The sequence below is a fragment of the Chelonoidis abingdonii genome, chromosome 1 (assembly GCF_003597395.2).
Source record: "Chelonoidis abingdonii isolate Lonesome George chromosome 1, CheloAbing_2.0, whole genome shotgun sequence".
Classification (NCBI taxonomy): Eukaryota; Metazoa; Chordata; order Testudines; family Testudinidae; genus Chelonoidis; species Chelonoidis abingdonii.
Genome location: NC_133769.1, coordinates 89,259,462 through 89,274,586, shown reverse-complemented (window position 1 = coordinate 89,274,586; position 15,125 = coordinate 89,259,462). Strand labels below are relative to the sequence as shown.

At 39.0% G+C, this 15,125-nt stretch overlaps 1 protein-coding gene across 6 annotated transcripts in view; it reads right to left on the bottom strand.

The window, feature by feature from the left end:
- The window catches only part of CFAP54 (cilia and flagella associated protein 54), a 208,781-nt gene that overhangs the window by 79,605 nt on the left and 114,051 nt on the right, over positions 1 to 15,125 (bottom strand). For all 6 annotated transcript variants that reach the window (XM_032788533.2, XM_032788537.2, XM_032788538.2 and 3 more), the window contains 5 exons: positions 13,159 to 13,386; positions 11,961 to 12,184; positions 11,728 to 11,863; positions 8,384 to 8,492; positions 7,467 to 7,619 (listed from right to left, as the gene is read on the bottom strand). In XM_032788533.2, coding sequence (XP_032644424.2) covers positions 7,467 to 7,619; positions 8,384 to 8,492; positions 11,728 to 11,863; positions 11,961 to 12,184; positions 13,159 to 13,386 — 850 coding nt within the window. The remainder of the gene's footprint in view (positions 1 to 7,466; positions 7,620 to 8,383; positions 8,493 to 11,727; positions 11,864 to 11,960; positions 12,185 to 13,158; positions 13,387 to 15,125) is intronic.

Sequence of the window (15,125 nt, the reverse complement as noted above, 5' to 3'; positions counted from 1 at the left end):
CCAGAGATCTACAGCAAATTCAGAAGTATTCTTTGGGCTTCTATTTTACACAGTGATGGATGCTGGAATCATTGCAGACATGATGTTCTATAACTGTGGTTCTTCAAGATGTGTTGTCCATATGCGCTGAGGTTGTCCTCATACACCATATAGCATAAAAGTTGGGGTGACCCCAAATGTCCCTGAATTCCTTTGCCAGTATAGAATCCAGGTGTTATAGGATTCTGTAGTTGTGCCGAAGAAGCATGGGTTGTGGAATACACTGTGTTGCACTCTATGTGTTTTAAGAAAATATGCTAATGAGTGTGAATATAATGTAACTGGAATATGCTTCATACAAAAGGTCTCCTGTAAGGTATCATTACAAAGCTTATAATTTACTGAGTGTGGTCATCCTATTTGTATGAATGTATCATTCTTGTATCTGAAATTAGAAATATGAAATATAACTCTAAGGTCCTATTTTAGTTAAGCAAAGTGTGGGCCATTAATGGTGGTTTGAAATCTTGATGGCTCCCATCAACCAGGACAATTGACTGTGGATGGCTCTGTTTGCTTGCAGGCCTTCTTGTGAGTCAGGCTGGGAGGAATGAAGGCTTGAAGTCTTACAGTGACATGTGATCATGTCACCTGAACTGGAATCCATCTTTAACCTCTGGTGCTTTTCCATTTAGAAGGAGAGGTGGGAACCCCGAGAGGGACAAAGGATTCCCGACTTGTGCAAAAGGTATATAAGGGAGTGGAACAGAACAAAGGGGTGGCAGTCATGAAAAATCCCCTAGCTACTACCTGAGCTGGAACAAGAGCTGTACCAGGGTAAAGGATTGTGCCCAGACTAGGAAGGCATCCAGTCTGTGAAAGAAGCTTACTGGAACATCTCTGAGGGTTAGATTTGATCTGTAATCACTTTCCTATGGTATTAGGCTTAGACTTGCATGTTTTATTTTATTTTGCTTGGTAATTCACTTTGTTCTGCCTGTTATTACTTGGAACCACTTAAAAACTCTACTTTTTGTATTTAATAAAATCACTTTTTACTTATTAATTAACCCAGAGTATGTATTAATACCTGTGTTGGGGGGGGGGGACTATGCATATCTCTCTATCGGTGTTACAGAGGGCAAACAATTTATGAGTTTATCCTGTCTAAGCTTTATACAGAGTAAAATGGATTTATTTGTGGTTTGGATCCCACTGGGAGCTGGGCATCTGAGTATTAGAGACAGGAACGGTTCTTAAGCTGTTTTCAGTTAAGCCTGCAGCTGTTGGGGGACATGGTTCAGACCTGGGTCTGTGTTTGTAGCAGGCTAGTGTGTCTGGCTCAAACCAGGCTGGGCACTGAAGTCCCAAGCTGCCAGGGAAAATGGTCTCAGAAGTAGCCTCAGCACATCAGTTGGCAGTTCCCGAGGGGGATTTCTGTGATCCAACCTGTCACATACACCTCTAGAGGAATCACAAGTGCTATAAAGTAAGTAACTGTTTCTTCTTCCCCAAGTGTTTGTCGATATTATTCCACTCCTGATGACTAACAAGCAGTAAACTAAATCATAGGAGGTGGATGCTCAGAGTCTACCTGAATAGCAACTATAAGACAGTTTTGCCAAAGTGGGCATCAGATTTTCATGTCTCTACTAAGGAGTAATTTTGTGTAAATGTATGTACTGAACCCTATGTTGCTGCCATTCAAATTTTTCAGATTGGAACACTTCTCAAAGAAGCTGTGGTAGCTGCCTGAGCCATCATGAAGTAAACTATAATGTTGAATGGTGGGTCTAAATGCGCATATTCATAGTATAACTTAATGCAAGTAGAAATCTAGCTGAATAATCTCTGGGTCTATGTAGCTTGATCTCTTACCCTATCTGTATAAACTACAAAAAGCAACATGTCAAGTTGGTCACATGTTGTGGAGATTTCCTTCAAATGAGCCAATCATCGGGGCATGGATAAATCCGGACTCGTTTTCTCACATAACAAGGGCCTTCAGTGAAGACCCTCAGTGATGTCAATAGACCAAATGGCAGAACATTCTGTAGATAGTGGAAAATACACACTCAGAACCACAGGAGGATGAGCAGGATGAATTACTATGTGAAAATAAGCATCTTAGAGGTTGAGAGCTGCATACCAGTTTTGTGCCTCAATGAAAAAAATTACAAAAAATTTACCACCTAGAACTTGAATCTGCAGCTGAAGATGGTTAGCTGTGTCAAGTCTAAAAATGGGCACCAGACCCCTTTTTTCCTTCATTATTGGAAACAATTAGGAATAAAACCCCTTCTCTTTGTATTATAGAGGCACTTCTTCCACTGCACCAAGACTCAGAAGGGACTCCCCTTCCTGATGTAAGACACTTGTGAAAGGGGTCTCTGAAAAGGGATTGGGGATTGGGCTGGTAGGTGGGGAGATCTGGATTTCTATGAATACCCCACCTCTGTGAACTCTAGACCCACTGGTCTGTAGTGGTGAGGTTCCAGGCCCCACAAAAATAAAACACATGGTTCTGAAAAGCAGCAGGGAGAAAAAAGATACTCCAGAAAATGTACGACTCCCGAACAAGGACTCACATTAGCTGCCTTGATGATGACATTGCAAGGTGAACAGATAATGAAGGGGGATGATTTCTTCCTCTTGTATCTTTTTCTCTTTTTAAGGCCAATTGAACCTTCTGAGTATAGTAACGAGAGCTTGTTAGGAATATTTTCAACTAATTTTTTTTATTGGACCCAAACTTTTCATGTATGTTTCAATGAAACTTTCAATGGGAAGGTTTCTAAGGCTCAGAATTGATTTTTTAGGATGGGGGGGAAGAGAGAGAAAGAGAGAGCTATCCCTCAGAAAAGCCAATAGCACCTTGTTAGGGCACTCATCTGAGATGTGGAAGACCCAGATTTAAGTCCCTGCTCTGAATCAGGTAGAGCAGGGACTTGAAGCTGGGTCTCCCATATCCCAGCCAAGTGCTTAGCTATTTTGGAGCATGGGTCTCTTGCTCCTCTTACTCCTCATTGCCATTCCATCACAGACCTGAGAAACTTTCCCAATGACATTTTCATAAAAACAGCTACATTTCTGCAAAAGGTTTTGGTTTCCATTGTAAAAATATTTGGTCAAATTTTTTTTGACCAGTTCTACCAATTAGTTTTAGCATTAAACTAATTGTATCCGTCAAACACCAGATCTTCTATTGTTCTTTGCACTTCTTTAGTTATGCTAGATGACAGTAGCCAAGAAGATGTCTGTGACAGAATACATCCTAGTATTCATAGTGTACATACTACTGCAATAATATTTGTACAAAGTATGGCTTGTAAGATATCATTTGAAAACTCACAATCTGCTGGTCAGTACTGTCCTGATAAAATGTGTGTGGCAACATTGTAAGATTTCCCTGTATGATGTTATTACTGTATGTTCCAAACTCCACCGCCTTGCCCAAAATGAGGTTGGCAAAGGTTCCTAAACAAAGGAATGTGTGCACTGTTTAATTTACATTTAAGCAGTAAACAGAGTCATCAACCAGGAAGAGAAACAAAGGATGCTCAAAAAGGTGAGAAAAACACAGCAGTGAGCCTCCTTCAACATAGACTTTTTGTCTCCTGGTGACCAGCTGGAAATGTTTTTCAAGAGGGGAACTGAAAGGGGACAACTAGCCTCAGGCACCCTGCCCATCACATTCACTGCATCTGAAGCAACAAAGGAGGTATTTGTTGAATTCTGGGAGAAAGGGTCCTGACCCTGTAGGGTTTGGTCAGTAAGACTGCAGAAAGCATGTGGTGAGAAACTTTGCTTGCATCTAATATAGTTTGTTAAATTAGGTAATAGTAAATGTCTTATCTATTTTTCTTGTAACCATTTGATTTTTATGCCTCATTTCTTGTACTCACTTAAAATCTCTCTTGTTGCAGATAATAAACTTATTTTATTATTTTATCTATTCCAGTGTGTTTAAATTGAAGTGTCTGGGAAATTCCATTTGGGCTGACAACTTGTGTGCATATTATTATTTTAAAGAAATAACAGACTTAATATAACTTGTATTGTCCAGGAGAGGGCTGGGCAGCACAAGACATTCATTTCTGGGGTGAAATCTAAGATTAGGGGTGTTGTTTGGGTCATCCTGCAGTATAATCAAGGCAGTATAACCAAGTATACCAAGAGTGTAACCCATATGTGGCTAGCAGGCTGCAGTTACACACAGACACTCAGGTTGTGCCTTGCATGCCATCAGGCTGTTTGTGAATGGCACACTTTGGCAAGGTATTGTAAGGCACCCAAGGTTGCTGGGAAGGGATGACAAAGCCCCTCACCAAGCTGGACTGCATCCCGGAATGTGACAGTGAAGTAATACTCCTTCTTCCCCCGATCATAGATGGGGTTTTTTTGGTCTCAGAAGGAAGGTTTCTTTGAGACCTGAGTCCCAGAGCTGTAAGCTGATCCTGAGCTCACTGGAACACTTCTTGAAGAGGTTCTCTCATGCTTTAATCAGTCTCAGCCACTCCAGGATCTGAAGAGGAGTGTATAAGCCTCTCTGCTAAAAAGTGTTTTTGGCAAGCCTCTTTTGCCTTTTGCATTCTCTTAGGGAAGGACCTGAAAATTGTACCTTTCTCAGGAATGTGCCCTTTACCAAGGCACAATAGGTACCTTATATACACATGATTAACTGGTATTACAGCAGCGCAAGAAGAGACAAGGTAGGTGAGTGTGACCTAAAGCATCCCTGTATTCACACCCTGCACACTACTGTAATAGTCTTTGTACAAAATACGTCTTGTGAGGTATCATTTGAATACTAACTCCTCCCTGGTCAATAATATCATGGTGAAATGTATGTGGCAACATTATATATAAAGTTATGAAATCTCCTTGTATGTGTTCTTACCATATGTTTGAAACCACACAGCCCTGCCCAGACAGAAGTATTCGGAATGAAAAAAAAGTTTACCTCACATAAGTAAACAGGGTCTTAGAAACAGCAAGGAGAGGAGATAGCAGAAGACAAAGCAAAGAGCATGGAGCCTCCTTCACCACCAGACTCTATGCTGCCCTCTTTGAATAAACTTTGCTTTGAAGGGTAACCCTCAGAAGAACTCACTTTAAAGATTAATTGGACTATAAAGGAAAGGGTTGGAAAAGCCCAAGCTACCTCTCTCTCTTTCACCTAAAACAAAGGACCCAGTCTTTGAACTTTGGGAAGGGCTCTGATTTGAGAATTTGGTTAGCCCTGTTGCTGTGAACATGTGGTAGGGATTTTACCGTGAACCAAGTCTAGCTTGTTAAGTTTTAGTGATTAGTTTGTCAATAAACTGTTTTTTAATCTAAACCAAACCAGTGCTGTGTTTAAACTGAACTGTTTGGTAAATCCAGTTAAAGTAGCAGACTGTTGAATATTGATTGATCCTTTACAGGGGCAACAGACCTCTAATAACTGAAGTGTCCAGGAGAGGCTTGGAGGATGCAGAACACATGCTTTGGGGGAAAACTGGGACTGGGATGTGTTGGAGTCACCCTGCAGGTCGTAACGACAGCTGGTCAAAGCCAGAGTGTGACTGGAGTGTTGCTGACAGGCTGCTGGGGTCAGAGCTGCTGGACCATAACTACAGCTATACACAGACACTCAAGGTGTGAACTGCACACTGGCAGGTTGTTTGTGAGTGGCACGGCTTGGGAGCTACAACAGCAAAGCACTGTGAGGCACCCAAGAGTGCAGGGCAGGTGGTGACACAATCCCTCACTGGTTTGGACTACACACTGGAATGTGACAGTGAGGTAATATGTTTTATTGAATCAATTTCTGTTGGTCAGAGAGACAAACTTTCAAGTTTACCCAGAGCTCTTCTTCAGCTCCTGGAGCTCGAAAGCTTGCCTCTCTCACCAAGAGAAGCTGGCTCCACAGAAGATATCACCTCACCCACTTGTCTCTCTAATATCCTGGGACTAACAAAGCTGCAACAACACTGCATACGCAATGCAATATAGGCAGTTTTAAACTCAGGAGACTACATTTGACCATATTGTAGATATGTTCATAAATGCTGATCTTCTTGCATTTATTTTTTAAAAAGTTGTGATTCACCGTGTCTTGAAAAATAAATGTTGGGATGCTGGAAGATGTTAATGGCTGCCATCACGAGAGTCTTTGACCTATAGATAATCAAAGGCCTCACTGTCCTAAGTGCTCTTCTTTCAGGCTAAATAGGGGGAGCAATCAAATGTTCCTTTATGTAGCAATTGCAGTAATAGGAAGCCATATCTCAAGGCACTTGGGTGCAGGACAAGGCCTGAACAAGAAGTGACCCAGGTAAAATACGAGGGGGTTAACAAACTATTTGCAAATGCAAAGGCTAAGATACTGGTTACAGATGTATGTCTAAGTGTGAATTCAGAAGAAAGCCAGCAGAAACATAAGAAGCAGACATGCATGTGGCACTGCGAGGAAACCTAGAGACAGAAGCTTTTCTGAAGCACAGTACTCACTGGAAAGGCAGACTTGGATTTCTGAGAAAAGAAACTGCCTGCTGTTCTTTGTTTCTATTGTGTTCAGGGAAACAGAACTCTATATACAATCTTTGTAAAAAAAACACAGGACTGTATTAGAGAAATTCCTAACTCTATCTTCAACTTCTCCTCCTAATGAAAATAACTCATCAAGAGGCCCAAATACTGGCTAACAACTCAGGCCAAAAAAGGGCAATAAGAATTAAATGGATAATGAAAGCTGTAATGAATGAATGAAGCCGTAATGAAGAACATAAGAATGGTCATACTGGGTCAGACCAAAGTTCCATCTAGCTAGGGTGACCAAATGTTCTGTTTTTAAAGGGACAGTCCCATTTTTGGGGACTTTTTCTTATATAGGCACCTATTACCTCCCACCCCCATCTCATTTTTTCACAGTTGCTATCTGGTCACCCTACATCTAGCCCAGTATCCTGTCTTCCAACAGTGGCCAATGTCAGGTGCCCCACAGGGAATGAACAGAACAGATAATCAGCAAGTGATCCATTCCCTGTTGCCCATTCACAGCTTCTGGCAAACAGAGGCTAGGGACACCATCCCTGCTCATCCTGGCTAATAGCCATTGATGGACCTATCCTCCATGAATTTATCTAGTTCTTTATTGAACCCTGTTATAGTCTTGGCCTTCACAACATCCTCTGGTAAGGAGTTCCACAGGTTGACTCTGTGTTGTATGAAAAAATATTTCCTTTTTTTTTTTATGACTATGGCCGTTCTTATGTTCTTAAAGAGAAAAATGCTTGATTACATTATGGCCTCACAAGAATTCAGAATTTTTCTTTAAATAAAAGTGACTATTATCTTACTCTCAACAACTATCACTGGATTTTAAAAACTGATTTTCCAATATTTGCTACTAAAAGTATGTACCAGGTGCAGTCATTTGTTATAGGGGTGGTTTAGAACCACACACATTTGATAATTAAGCGACACCATAACAAACACCTTACCTTGTGTGTGAGCAAGAAATAGTGAAAGCAATTTTCTGCTGTGTCTAAGTGCTCTGCTGTGGTATTTAGATTTTTCTAGGGTTTCTCTGAAACATTTCAGTGTGTCTGTCACATCAAGAGGGACACAAACTAGGGCTTGTGCTTGACTGCCATCTAAAAAGAAGTAGTAATTAGGAACAATTTTTATATTTTACAGTGAAAATATAAGAGCAAAGACATAGTTGAGTAATTGTTCAATTATTAGACAAAATAAATTTAATACACTGGGTTGATTAGATTTCCAATTGTTTTATTAACAGACAGTCAATAACACAACTTTTAAATTTTTCAGATATGTTTTATTGTTGTAAGTAACAGATGGAGCACTGGGCACCAGAATTGAGAGCAAGAATGCTGTCTTTATTATACTCTCAATGTCATCTATTGTTCAGTGATTTTACTCAATGTGCCTAATTCAACCCCCACACTCTCTTGTACATGAAACCTTGACACACATGTGATATTTAGAACCATGTCTTCTTTTTCTTTCTGAAGGACCTGCCAAAGCTTTAAACTTTTCACTATTATCCAATTTGAATAGATCTGAAAAGCTCTTCTTACCATTACAATGCACCTAAGCTATCTAGTCCCTTTCAAATCAATATTTCAGAAGCACTTATACATTTGTAAAAACAGAAAGCAAAAACAGAAAGCAAAGAGAAACAGCTGGATAAGCAAACAATGTAAAGATACAGAAGACAACATGAAGAGAAAGGAGGCTTATACTGCATGATAAGAGAACTTAGTGGGACACATGGAGCTGAAAATAAGCTTCTAAATCTGTATGAAAGAGATATTCTGAGGTAGGGCAAAAATTAATGCAAAACAAAACTTTTTGGAGAAAGAAAGGACTGGATTATATTGGAATGTGTTCTGACCTGTATAAGTATCTGGCATCTCAGGAACAAAATGGTGTCCAGAAACTGTCACTTCATTAAATGTGCTGGCAATACGCAACTGTTTTCCAATGAAGTTTCTGCAATTTATCTAAAAAAAGAAGGTTTTCCACTTAGTCACTTATTTATACTTAAAAGGATAATATTTTGTAATGTGGGTTCCCCAGGTTAGGCACCTAAATCCATATTTAGATGACTAAATAAAAGAGGTCTGATTTTCAAAAATACTAAGCACCTGAAAATGCTGTATAAATCAACAAGAGCTTCAGATGTTCTGCACCTCTGAAAATCAGGCCTCTTATTTAAGAATCTAGATGTAAAATCACATGCCTAACTTCAGGCATTCAAGTTTGGAAATTTAGGCCCAAGACATCTACATACTTAAAGCTATACCTCATTTCTTGCTTGCCAGAATTAAGAACCATACAATGACATGCAATACACTATTACATATTAGAGCTTTCAATCTGTCATGTTTCTTATAAAATATTATTGTATTACTAGGACAAATGAGTAAGAATCATGGTATGCTCCTTTAGACAATTAAGAAGTAAATTATTTTTTAGTGGGCTATATATCCAGAACTAGTATAAACTGGCAGAGTTACATTAACTTCAATGAAACTATTAGCAATTTACACCAGCTGAGGATCTGGACCAATATATGTCTGTATAGAGCATAGCATCCTGCCTCTCAAAACTGTCTGAGGGTAAATGATTTGGAGAAAGGGGTAAACAGTGAGGTGGCAAAGTTTGCAGATGATACTAAACTGCTCAAGTTAGTTCAGACCAAAGTAGATTTTGAAGAACTTCAAAAATATCTCACAAAACTAAGTGATTGGGCGACAAAATGGCAAATGAAATTTAATGTGGATAAATGTAAAGTAATGCACATTGGAAACAATACATACAATATGATAGGGGCTAATTTAGCTACAGCTAACCAGGAAAGATCTTGGAGTCATAGTGGATAGTTCTCTGAAGACATCCACACAGTGTGCAGCGGCAGTCAAAAAAGCAAACAGGATGTTAGGAATAATTCAAAAAGGGATGGAGAATAAGATAGAGAATATCTTATTGCCCTTATATAAATCCATGGTACACCCACATCTTGAATATTGCGTACAGATGTGGTCTCCTCATGTCAAAAAAGATATACTGGCATTAAAAAAGGTTCAGAGAAGGGCAACTAAAATGATTAGGGGTTTGGAACAGGTCCCATATGAGGAGAGATTGAAGAGGCTAGGACTTTTCAGGTTGGAAAAGAGGAGACTAAGGGGGAATATGATAGAGGTATGTAAAATCATGAGTGGTGCAGAGAAAGTGAATAAGGAAAAGTTATTTACTTGTTCCCATAATGTAAGAACTAGGGTCTACCAAATGAAATTAATGGGTATCAGGATTAAAACAAATAAAAGGAAGTTCTTCACACAGTGCACAGTCAACCCATGGAACTCCTTGCCTGAAGAGGTTGTGAAGGCTAGGACTATAACAAGGTTTAAAAGAGAACTAGATAAATTCATGGAGGTTAAGTCCATTAATGACTATTAGCCAGGATGGGTAAGGAATGGTGTCCCTAGCCTCTGTTTGTCAGAGGGTGGAGATGGATGGCAGGAGAGACATCACTTAATCATTACCTCTTAGATTCACTCCTTCTGGAGCACCTGGCATTGGCCACTGTCAGTAGACAGGATACTGGGCTGGATGGACCTTTGGTCTGACCCAGTATGGCTGTTCTTATGTTAGGTGTCTTTGAATTAATATATTAAATATGATTATTTAAAATTAGTTTTTATTATGCCATTTTATTATGCCATTATGTCATTTGACATTTTTATACTACCTTATTGTAACATATTGCACAGATTACTGTACACTTGATTTTAAGTACATCAGTCTTATTTAAAAAAATCTTAACTTTAAAAAAAAAAAAAGTTTTGCTGCCATTGGTGTCTTACAACAGAATTTGCTGGCTGTCTTTAAGTTTGCGAAATATACAAAATCATGGCTTTGAGTGGTAGAAAACTCTGAATGTATGAATTCCTGGTACAGACTTCTCATGTTCTTCTTCATTGGCTTTTTAAGTATTCAGGCTTGCTCAATATGAGTAATGCTGACCTTTTTATGGGTTAAGTACTCAAGGACATAGCAACAAAGCAGTACTTCAAGCGGCACAGTTTAATTAATCAAGAAGTGCATATGGCACCCAGATATATATTCTCAGTTAAAAGGGATACTGTCAAGCATTTTAGGCCTCAAATTTAGATTCTGACCATGTGATGCCATGGAGGTACCCAGTGTACCCCCTTTCAGTGATGCCTGGCACACCACATAGGCCCTGCATCTGTTTTCCTTCCCCCAAGTTATAAACAAGTCCAGGCAGACATCTTTATCAAAGAACACTTCCCTTTCCAGGAGTCTCATTGATTAACAATAGTCATCAACATAAGTAGGACCTTAATCCGCTATACACAGGGCATTCATCCTGTCTGGCTCAGTCCAACTAGTGGTCTCTGGTTTCTTTCTTCTACCCTGCTCTGAGAAACGTCTCTGTTTAAGGAACCCTTCCCAGTTCTTCTCTGAATTACTCCTTTTCAGACCCTCCTTAAAAGGAGTCTCCTAGCTCTCCCCCCTGTAGCTGGGGTATATTAATTAGATTCTCCAGTCCTTCTTAAGCAGGAGCCCTCCTCTTTGGAGAGGAGTTATAGGTTGACCAGCTGTAGAGCCTTTCCCAGCTTCTTCTTCAGCTGGTCTCTTTTCCTTTATTAGCCCTTAAGCTTCAGGGACCTCAGCAGGTCAGTCTTTCCTGGCTGATGTCTCCTATTATCTGACCTGCTATGGGGGAAAAGGCTGCATTTATGCTGGTCCCCTTCTGCCAGCTCATGCCCGTTTGGTTGGGAGAGAGGGAAGCCTTGCTCTGCCCTCTCTGTAAGGCTCCTGGCTTCAGCCCCTGACAGGAACAACAATGGGATTTCCTCCTGTATACATATGACTCCCAGGATGGCTCCCTCTCTCCCAATGTTTTCCAGGTCCTGGTATCTATAATCAGACCTTTCAGAGTCTTAAAGGGTCACATCAGATGGCAAGGTGGACCAATCATTAAGCAGTACTGCCATTAAGAGGCAGAGTACCTTGTCACATACACATAATATGGTATAGTTGCATAAACTTTGATCTGTATTGATCATGAATTTAATCTTAAAGATTCCTGTTTGACAACATTATGAGAAATCTTATTAATCTATTAAAAACACAATAAATTAAAACATTTTTCAGGATTTAGTTCACAGTGAGATTCAGTACTAAATAATTAAATAAATAGTTCACCTTGTTTGCATTATCACCCTGGTATTTTATGAAATGAGGCTGAGGACTATCTGGGCCTCCGAATTGCTGTATTTTCTCCAGAAGTTGTCTTTGTGCATATACCAGAAGTGGAGTCACTTGTTCTGCATATCTTTCACTGGAAAAGGCCGAGTAATATTACAAATCAAAATTACTTATGTTTTAAATGAATAATCTAGCTTTTTCCTTTCCATATGCCCTTAAGTGTTACTTACTGTGTAATTGTATTAAAATGCATAGCTATATGTACCAGTGCTTCCCATTTCTTCATTTGATACATGAGCTCTATAGTTCTAAGTACCAGACCACATATCCATCTCAAGTCAACCACATTGATATCATCAAGAGGGCAGCAAAAAGTAAGATTAGAACCCCCATCCTCATCCGCAATTCCTCCTACACAACTTGGAACACAGAAATCTCCTTCGGGATCAAAAATCTATGAGTAGAACATAATACATTATAATGAACAGTTTCAAAAGTTAATGCAATTAACTGTATTGCAATGAACAATTACACAGTTTTAATGTAATTATTTCTAGATTGCTTTTCTTTTTGCCCATTTCCTTTTGTTTGCCATAAAGACTCCCCACTCCCGCCTTGGTCATTGGGCTCCGTTTTGTTTTAATCAGTGGTTTGGAAGGCACTCCATATACTTTGTAACAGGCACTAGAGCTAGTTGGGAAGTTTTTGAAAAACTTTTTTTTTTTTTTTTTGACAGAAAATGTGAATTTGTTGAAACCAAAACTGTTCACAATCAGTTTCCCATTTTGAACATTTTTGATGAAAAAGTTTCAAAATTGTCAAAAAGTTACATTTTTTGGTTTTCATTTTAAATTTTCATTTTCAAATTTCATTCCAATTTTTATTTCAATACTTAAGTTAATTTATAGTAAACATACATTGAAAAAGGTTGGAATCAAAAGAAAGTATTTCAAAATTTTCTAAAAACAGAACTTTTAGACTGACCCAATCCAAAACAAATTTCAGATTTTTGGTTTGCAAAATTTTCAAGATTCCGACTTTGCATCCTGATTTGAGATGGGAAATTTTTCAAAATCTTGAAAATTCCCATGGGAGAGAAAAACCATTTCCTGCCCAGCTCTCATTGGCAACACAGAAACTGAAAGAAAAAAGGAAAAGGTAAATGTAAAATTGAGGCAGATAGTAATGAGAATAGACGGCTTCAGTTTTTATTGTCTCTTGTAAAGCAAGTTTTTAGGAGGCAAGTTATAATTCTACAACTTAAGAAATACTGATCTTCTGCACAGGCTGTATTATGGGCAGTAGTTTGAAGTTACCAAAATCAATGATCAGTGCAAGAAAATAATTTCTCCTGATTCCTTTCTCCATTTTTCCATACCATTCAAAGAACTAACTAAAATAGACATATCAATAAAAATGCATGTTTACCTTAAGGGAATTACTAGTTTGTAGTTCAATTATCATATCAAGGATTGTATCTGATGCCACATAGAATGGCAACCAGATGGTGCTGATAAGAAAATTTCTGGTAATAGGAAATAATCCTTGAAGCGAATGTGAATGCTTGGCAATTGACTGCGCTTCTTGACTATAGTTCCAAAGCTCTCGGCAGGTATTTTGAAGCAAAGTCCAGTGGCCACCACGATGAGCGAGAACCTATATATAATTTTTTCAAAATGTTGTTATATTTTCAAAGTATAGTTTTGAACAAAGATTCATTCATCTATCTCAAAACTTAGATAGAAATAATCCATTAAAATTATGAAGATTTCCTTAAATTACTCACCCTCAGTAAGAACTTAATATATTAATAAAATGATAATCATAGAAGTGTAGGACTGGAAGGGTTATTTAACACAGAGAGGTTATTTAGTACAGTTCCCTGCATTCAAGGTAGGACTACGTAATAACTAGACCATTCTTGATGGGTGTTGTTTTTAAAAACCTCCAGTGATGGAGATTCCACAACCTCCGTAGGCAATTTGTTCCAGTGCTTAACTACCCTGATAATTAAGAAGTTTTTCCTAATGTCCAGCTAAACCTCTCTTTCTGCAATTCAAGTCCATTGCTTCTTGTCCTATCCTCAGAGGTTAATAAGAACAATTTTTCACCCTCCTTCTTGTAACAACCTTTTAAGTACTTGAAAACTGTTATATCCCACTTCAGACTTCTTCTCCAAACTGAACAAATCCAATTTTTTCCATCTTTCCTCATAGGTCATGTTTTATAGACCTTTAATTATTTTTGTTGCTGTTTTCTGGTCTTTCTCCAATTAGTCCACATTCTTCCTGAAACGTGGCACCTAGAACTGGACACAATACTCCAGCTGAGGTCTTATCAGCAATACATTTTGTAATTGTATAGCACCTTCCATTCCAGATTCTTAATCTACTTTGCACAAAAATCAATACATTCAGCCTCACAATATAATAATACATAAAGGAAGTAAGTCACATTGCCAGTGATGGAGAGTCTACCATGACCCTTGGCAGGAGTGATGAAAAAATGCTTCCTATTATAAAATTCAAAAGTACACAATTATAACATATTAGCAATGTCAGATACAGTGAGATAAATTCTGCCCTTGCAACCTCACTGAAATCAGCAAATACAGCCAGGAGCGCCAGCTGTATTTTAAAGAATCCTTATTGAGGTTGCAGGAACAAACCATCCTGATGTGTAGAAAGAATAGTAAATATGGCAGGCGACCAGCTTGGCTTAACAGTGAAACCCTTGCTGAACTTAAACCCAAAAAACGAACTTACAAGAGGTGGAAAATTGGACAAATGACCAGGGAGGAGTATAAAAATATTGCTCAGGCATGCAGGAGTGAAATCGGGAAGGCCAAATCATACTTAGAGTTGCAGCTAGCAAGGGATGTTAAGAGTAACAAGAAGGGTTTCTACAGGTATATTAGCAACAAGAAGGTGGTCAGGGAAAGTGTGGGCCCCTTACTGAATGGGGGAGTGGACAACCTAGTAACAGCGAAGATAGTGGAAAAAATCCTGATGTTTATATTCTAGCTTTTTTTTTTTCACTTCAGTCTCTCATAGATTATACGCCGTCGGGGTAACACAGTTACGGGAGGAGGTGACCAGCCCTCTCGTTTGGAGCAAAGAAGGTGTGTCAGAGAATATTTCGGAAAAGCGAGTGAGCACAAGTGAATAGGGAGGCAGGTCTGCATTTGTGAATCCGCCGGAAGTCGCTATAATTAGGGACTGGTGGATGTGATTGCCAGAGCCATTTGCCATCTCATTTTGTGCAAAACTCATGGTACAACTTCGGCATAAAAGGGAGTAATTACAGTCTCCTAGGATGATGGAAGGCAGAATGTAGTAGCCAGAACTTGTTAAAAAAGGGAAGAAGGAGGATACTGGGGAATAGGCAGTTCAGCT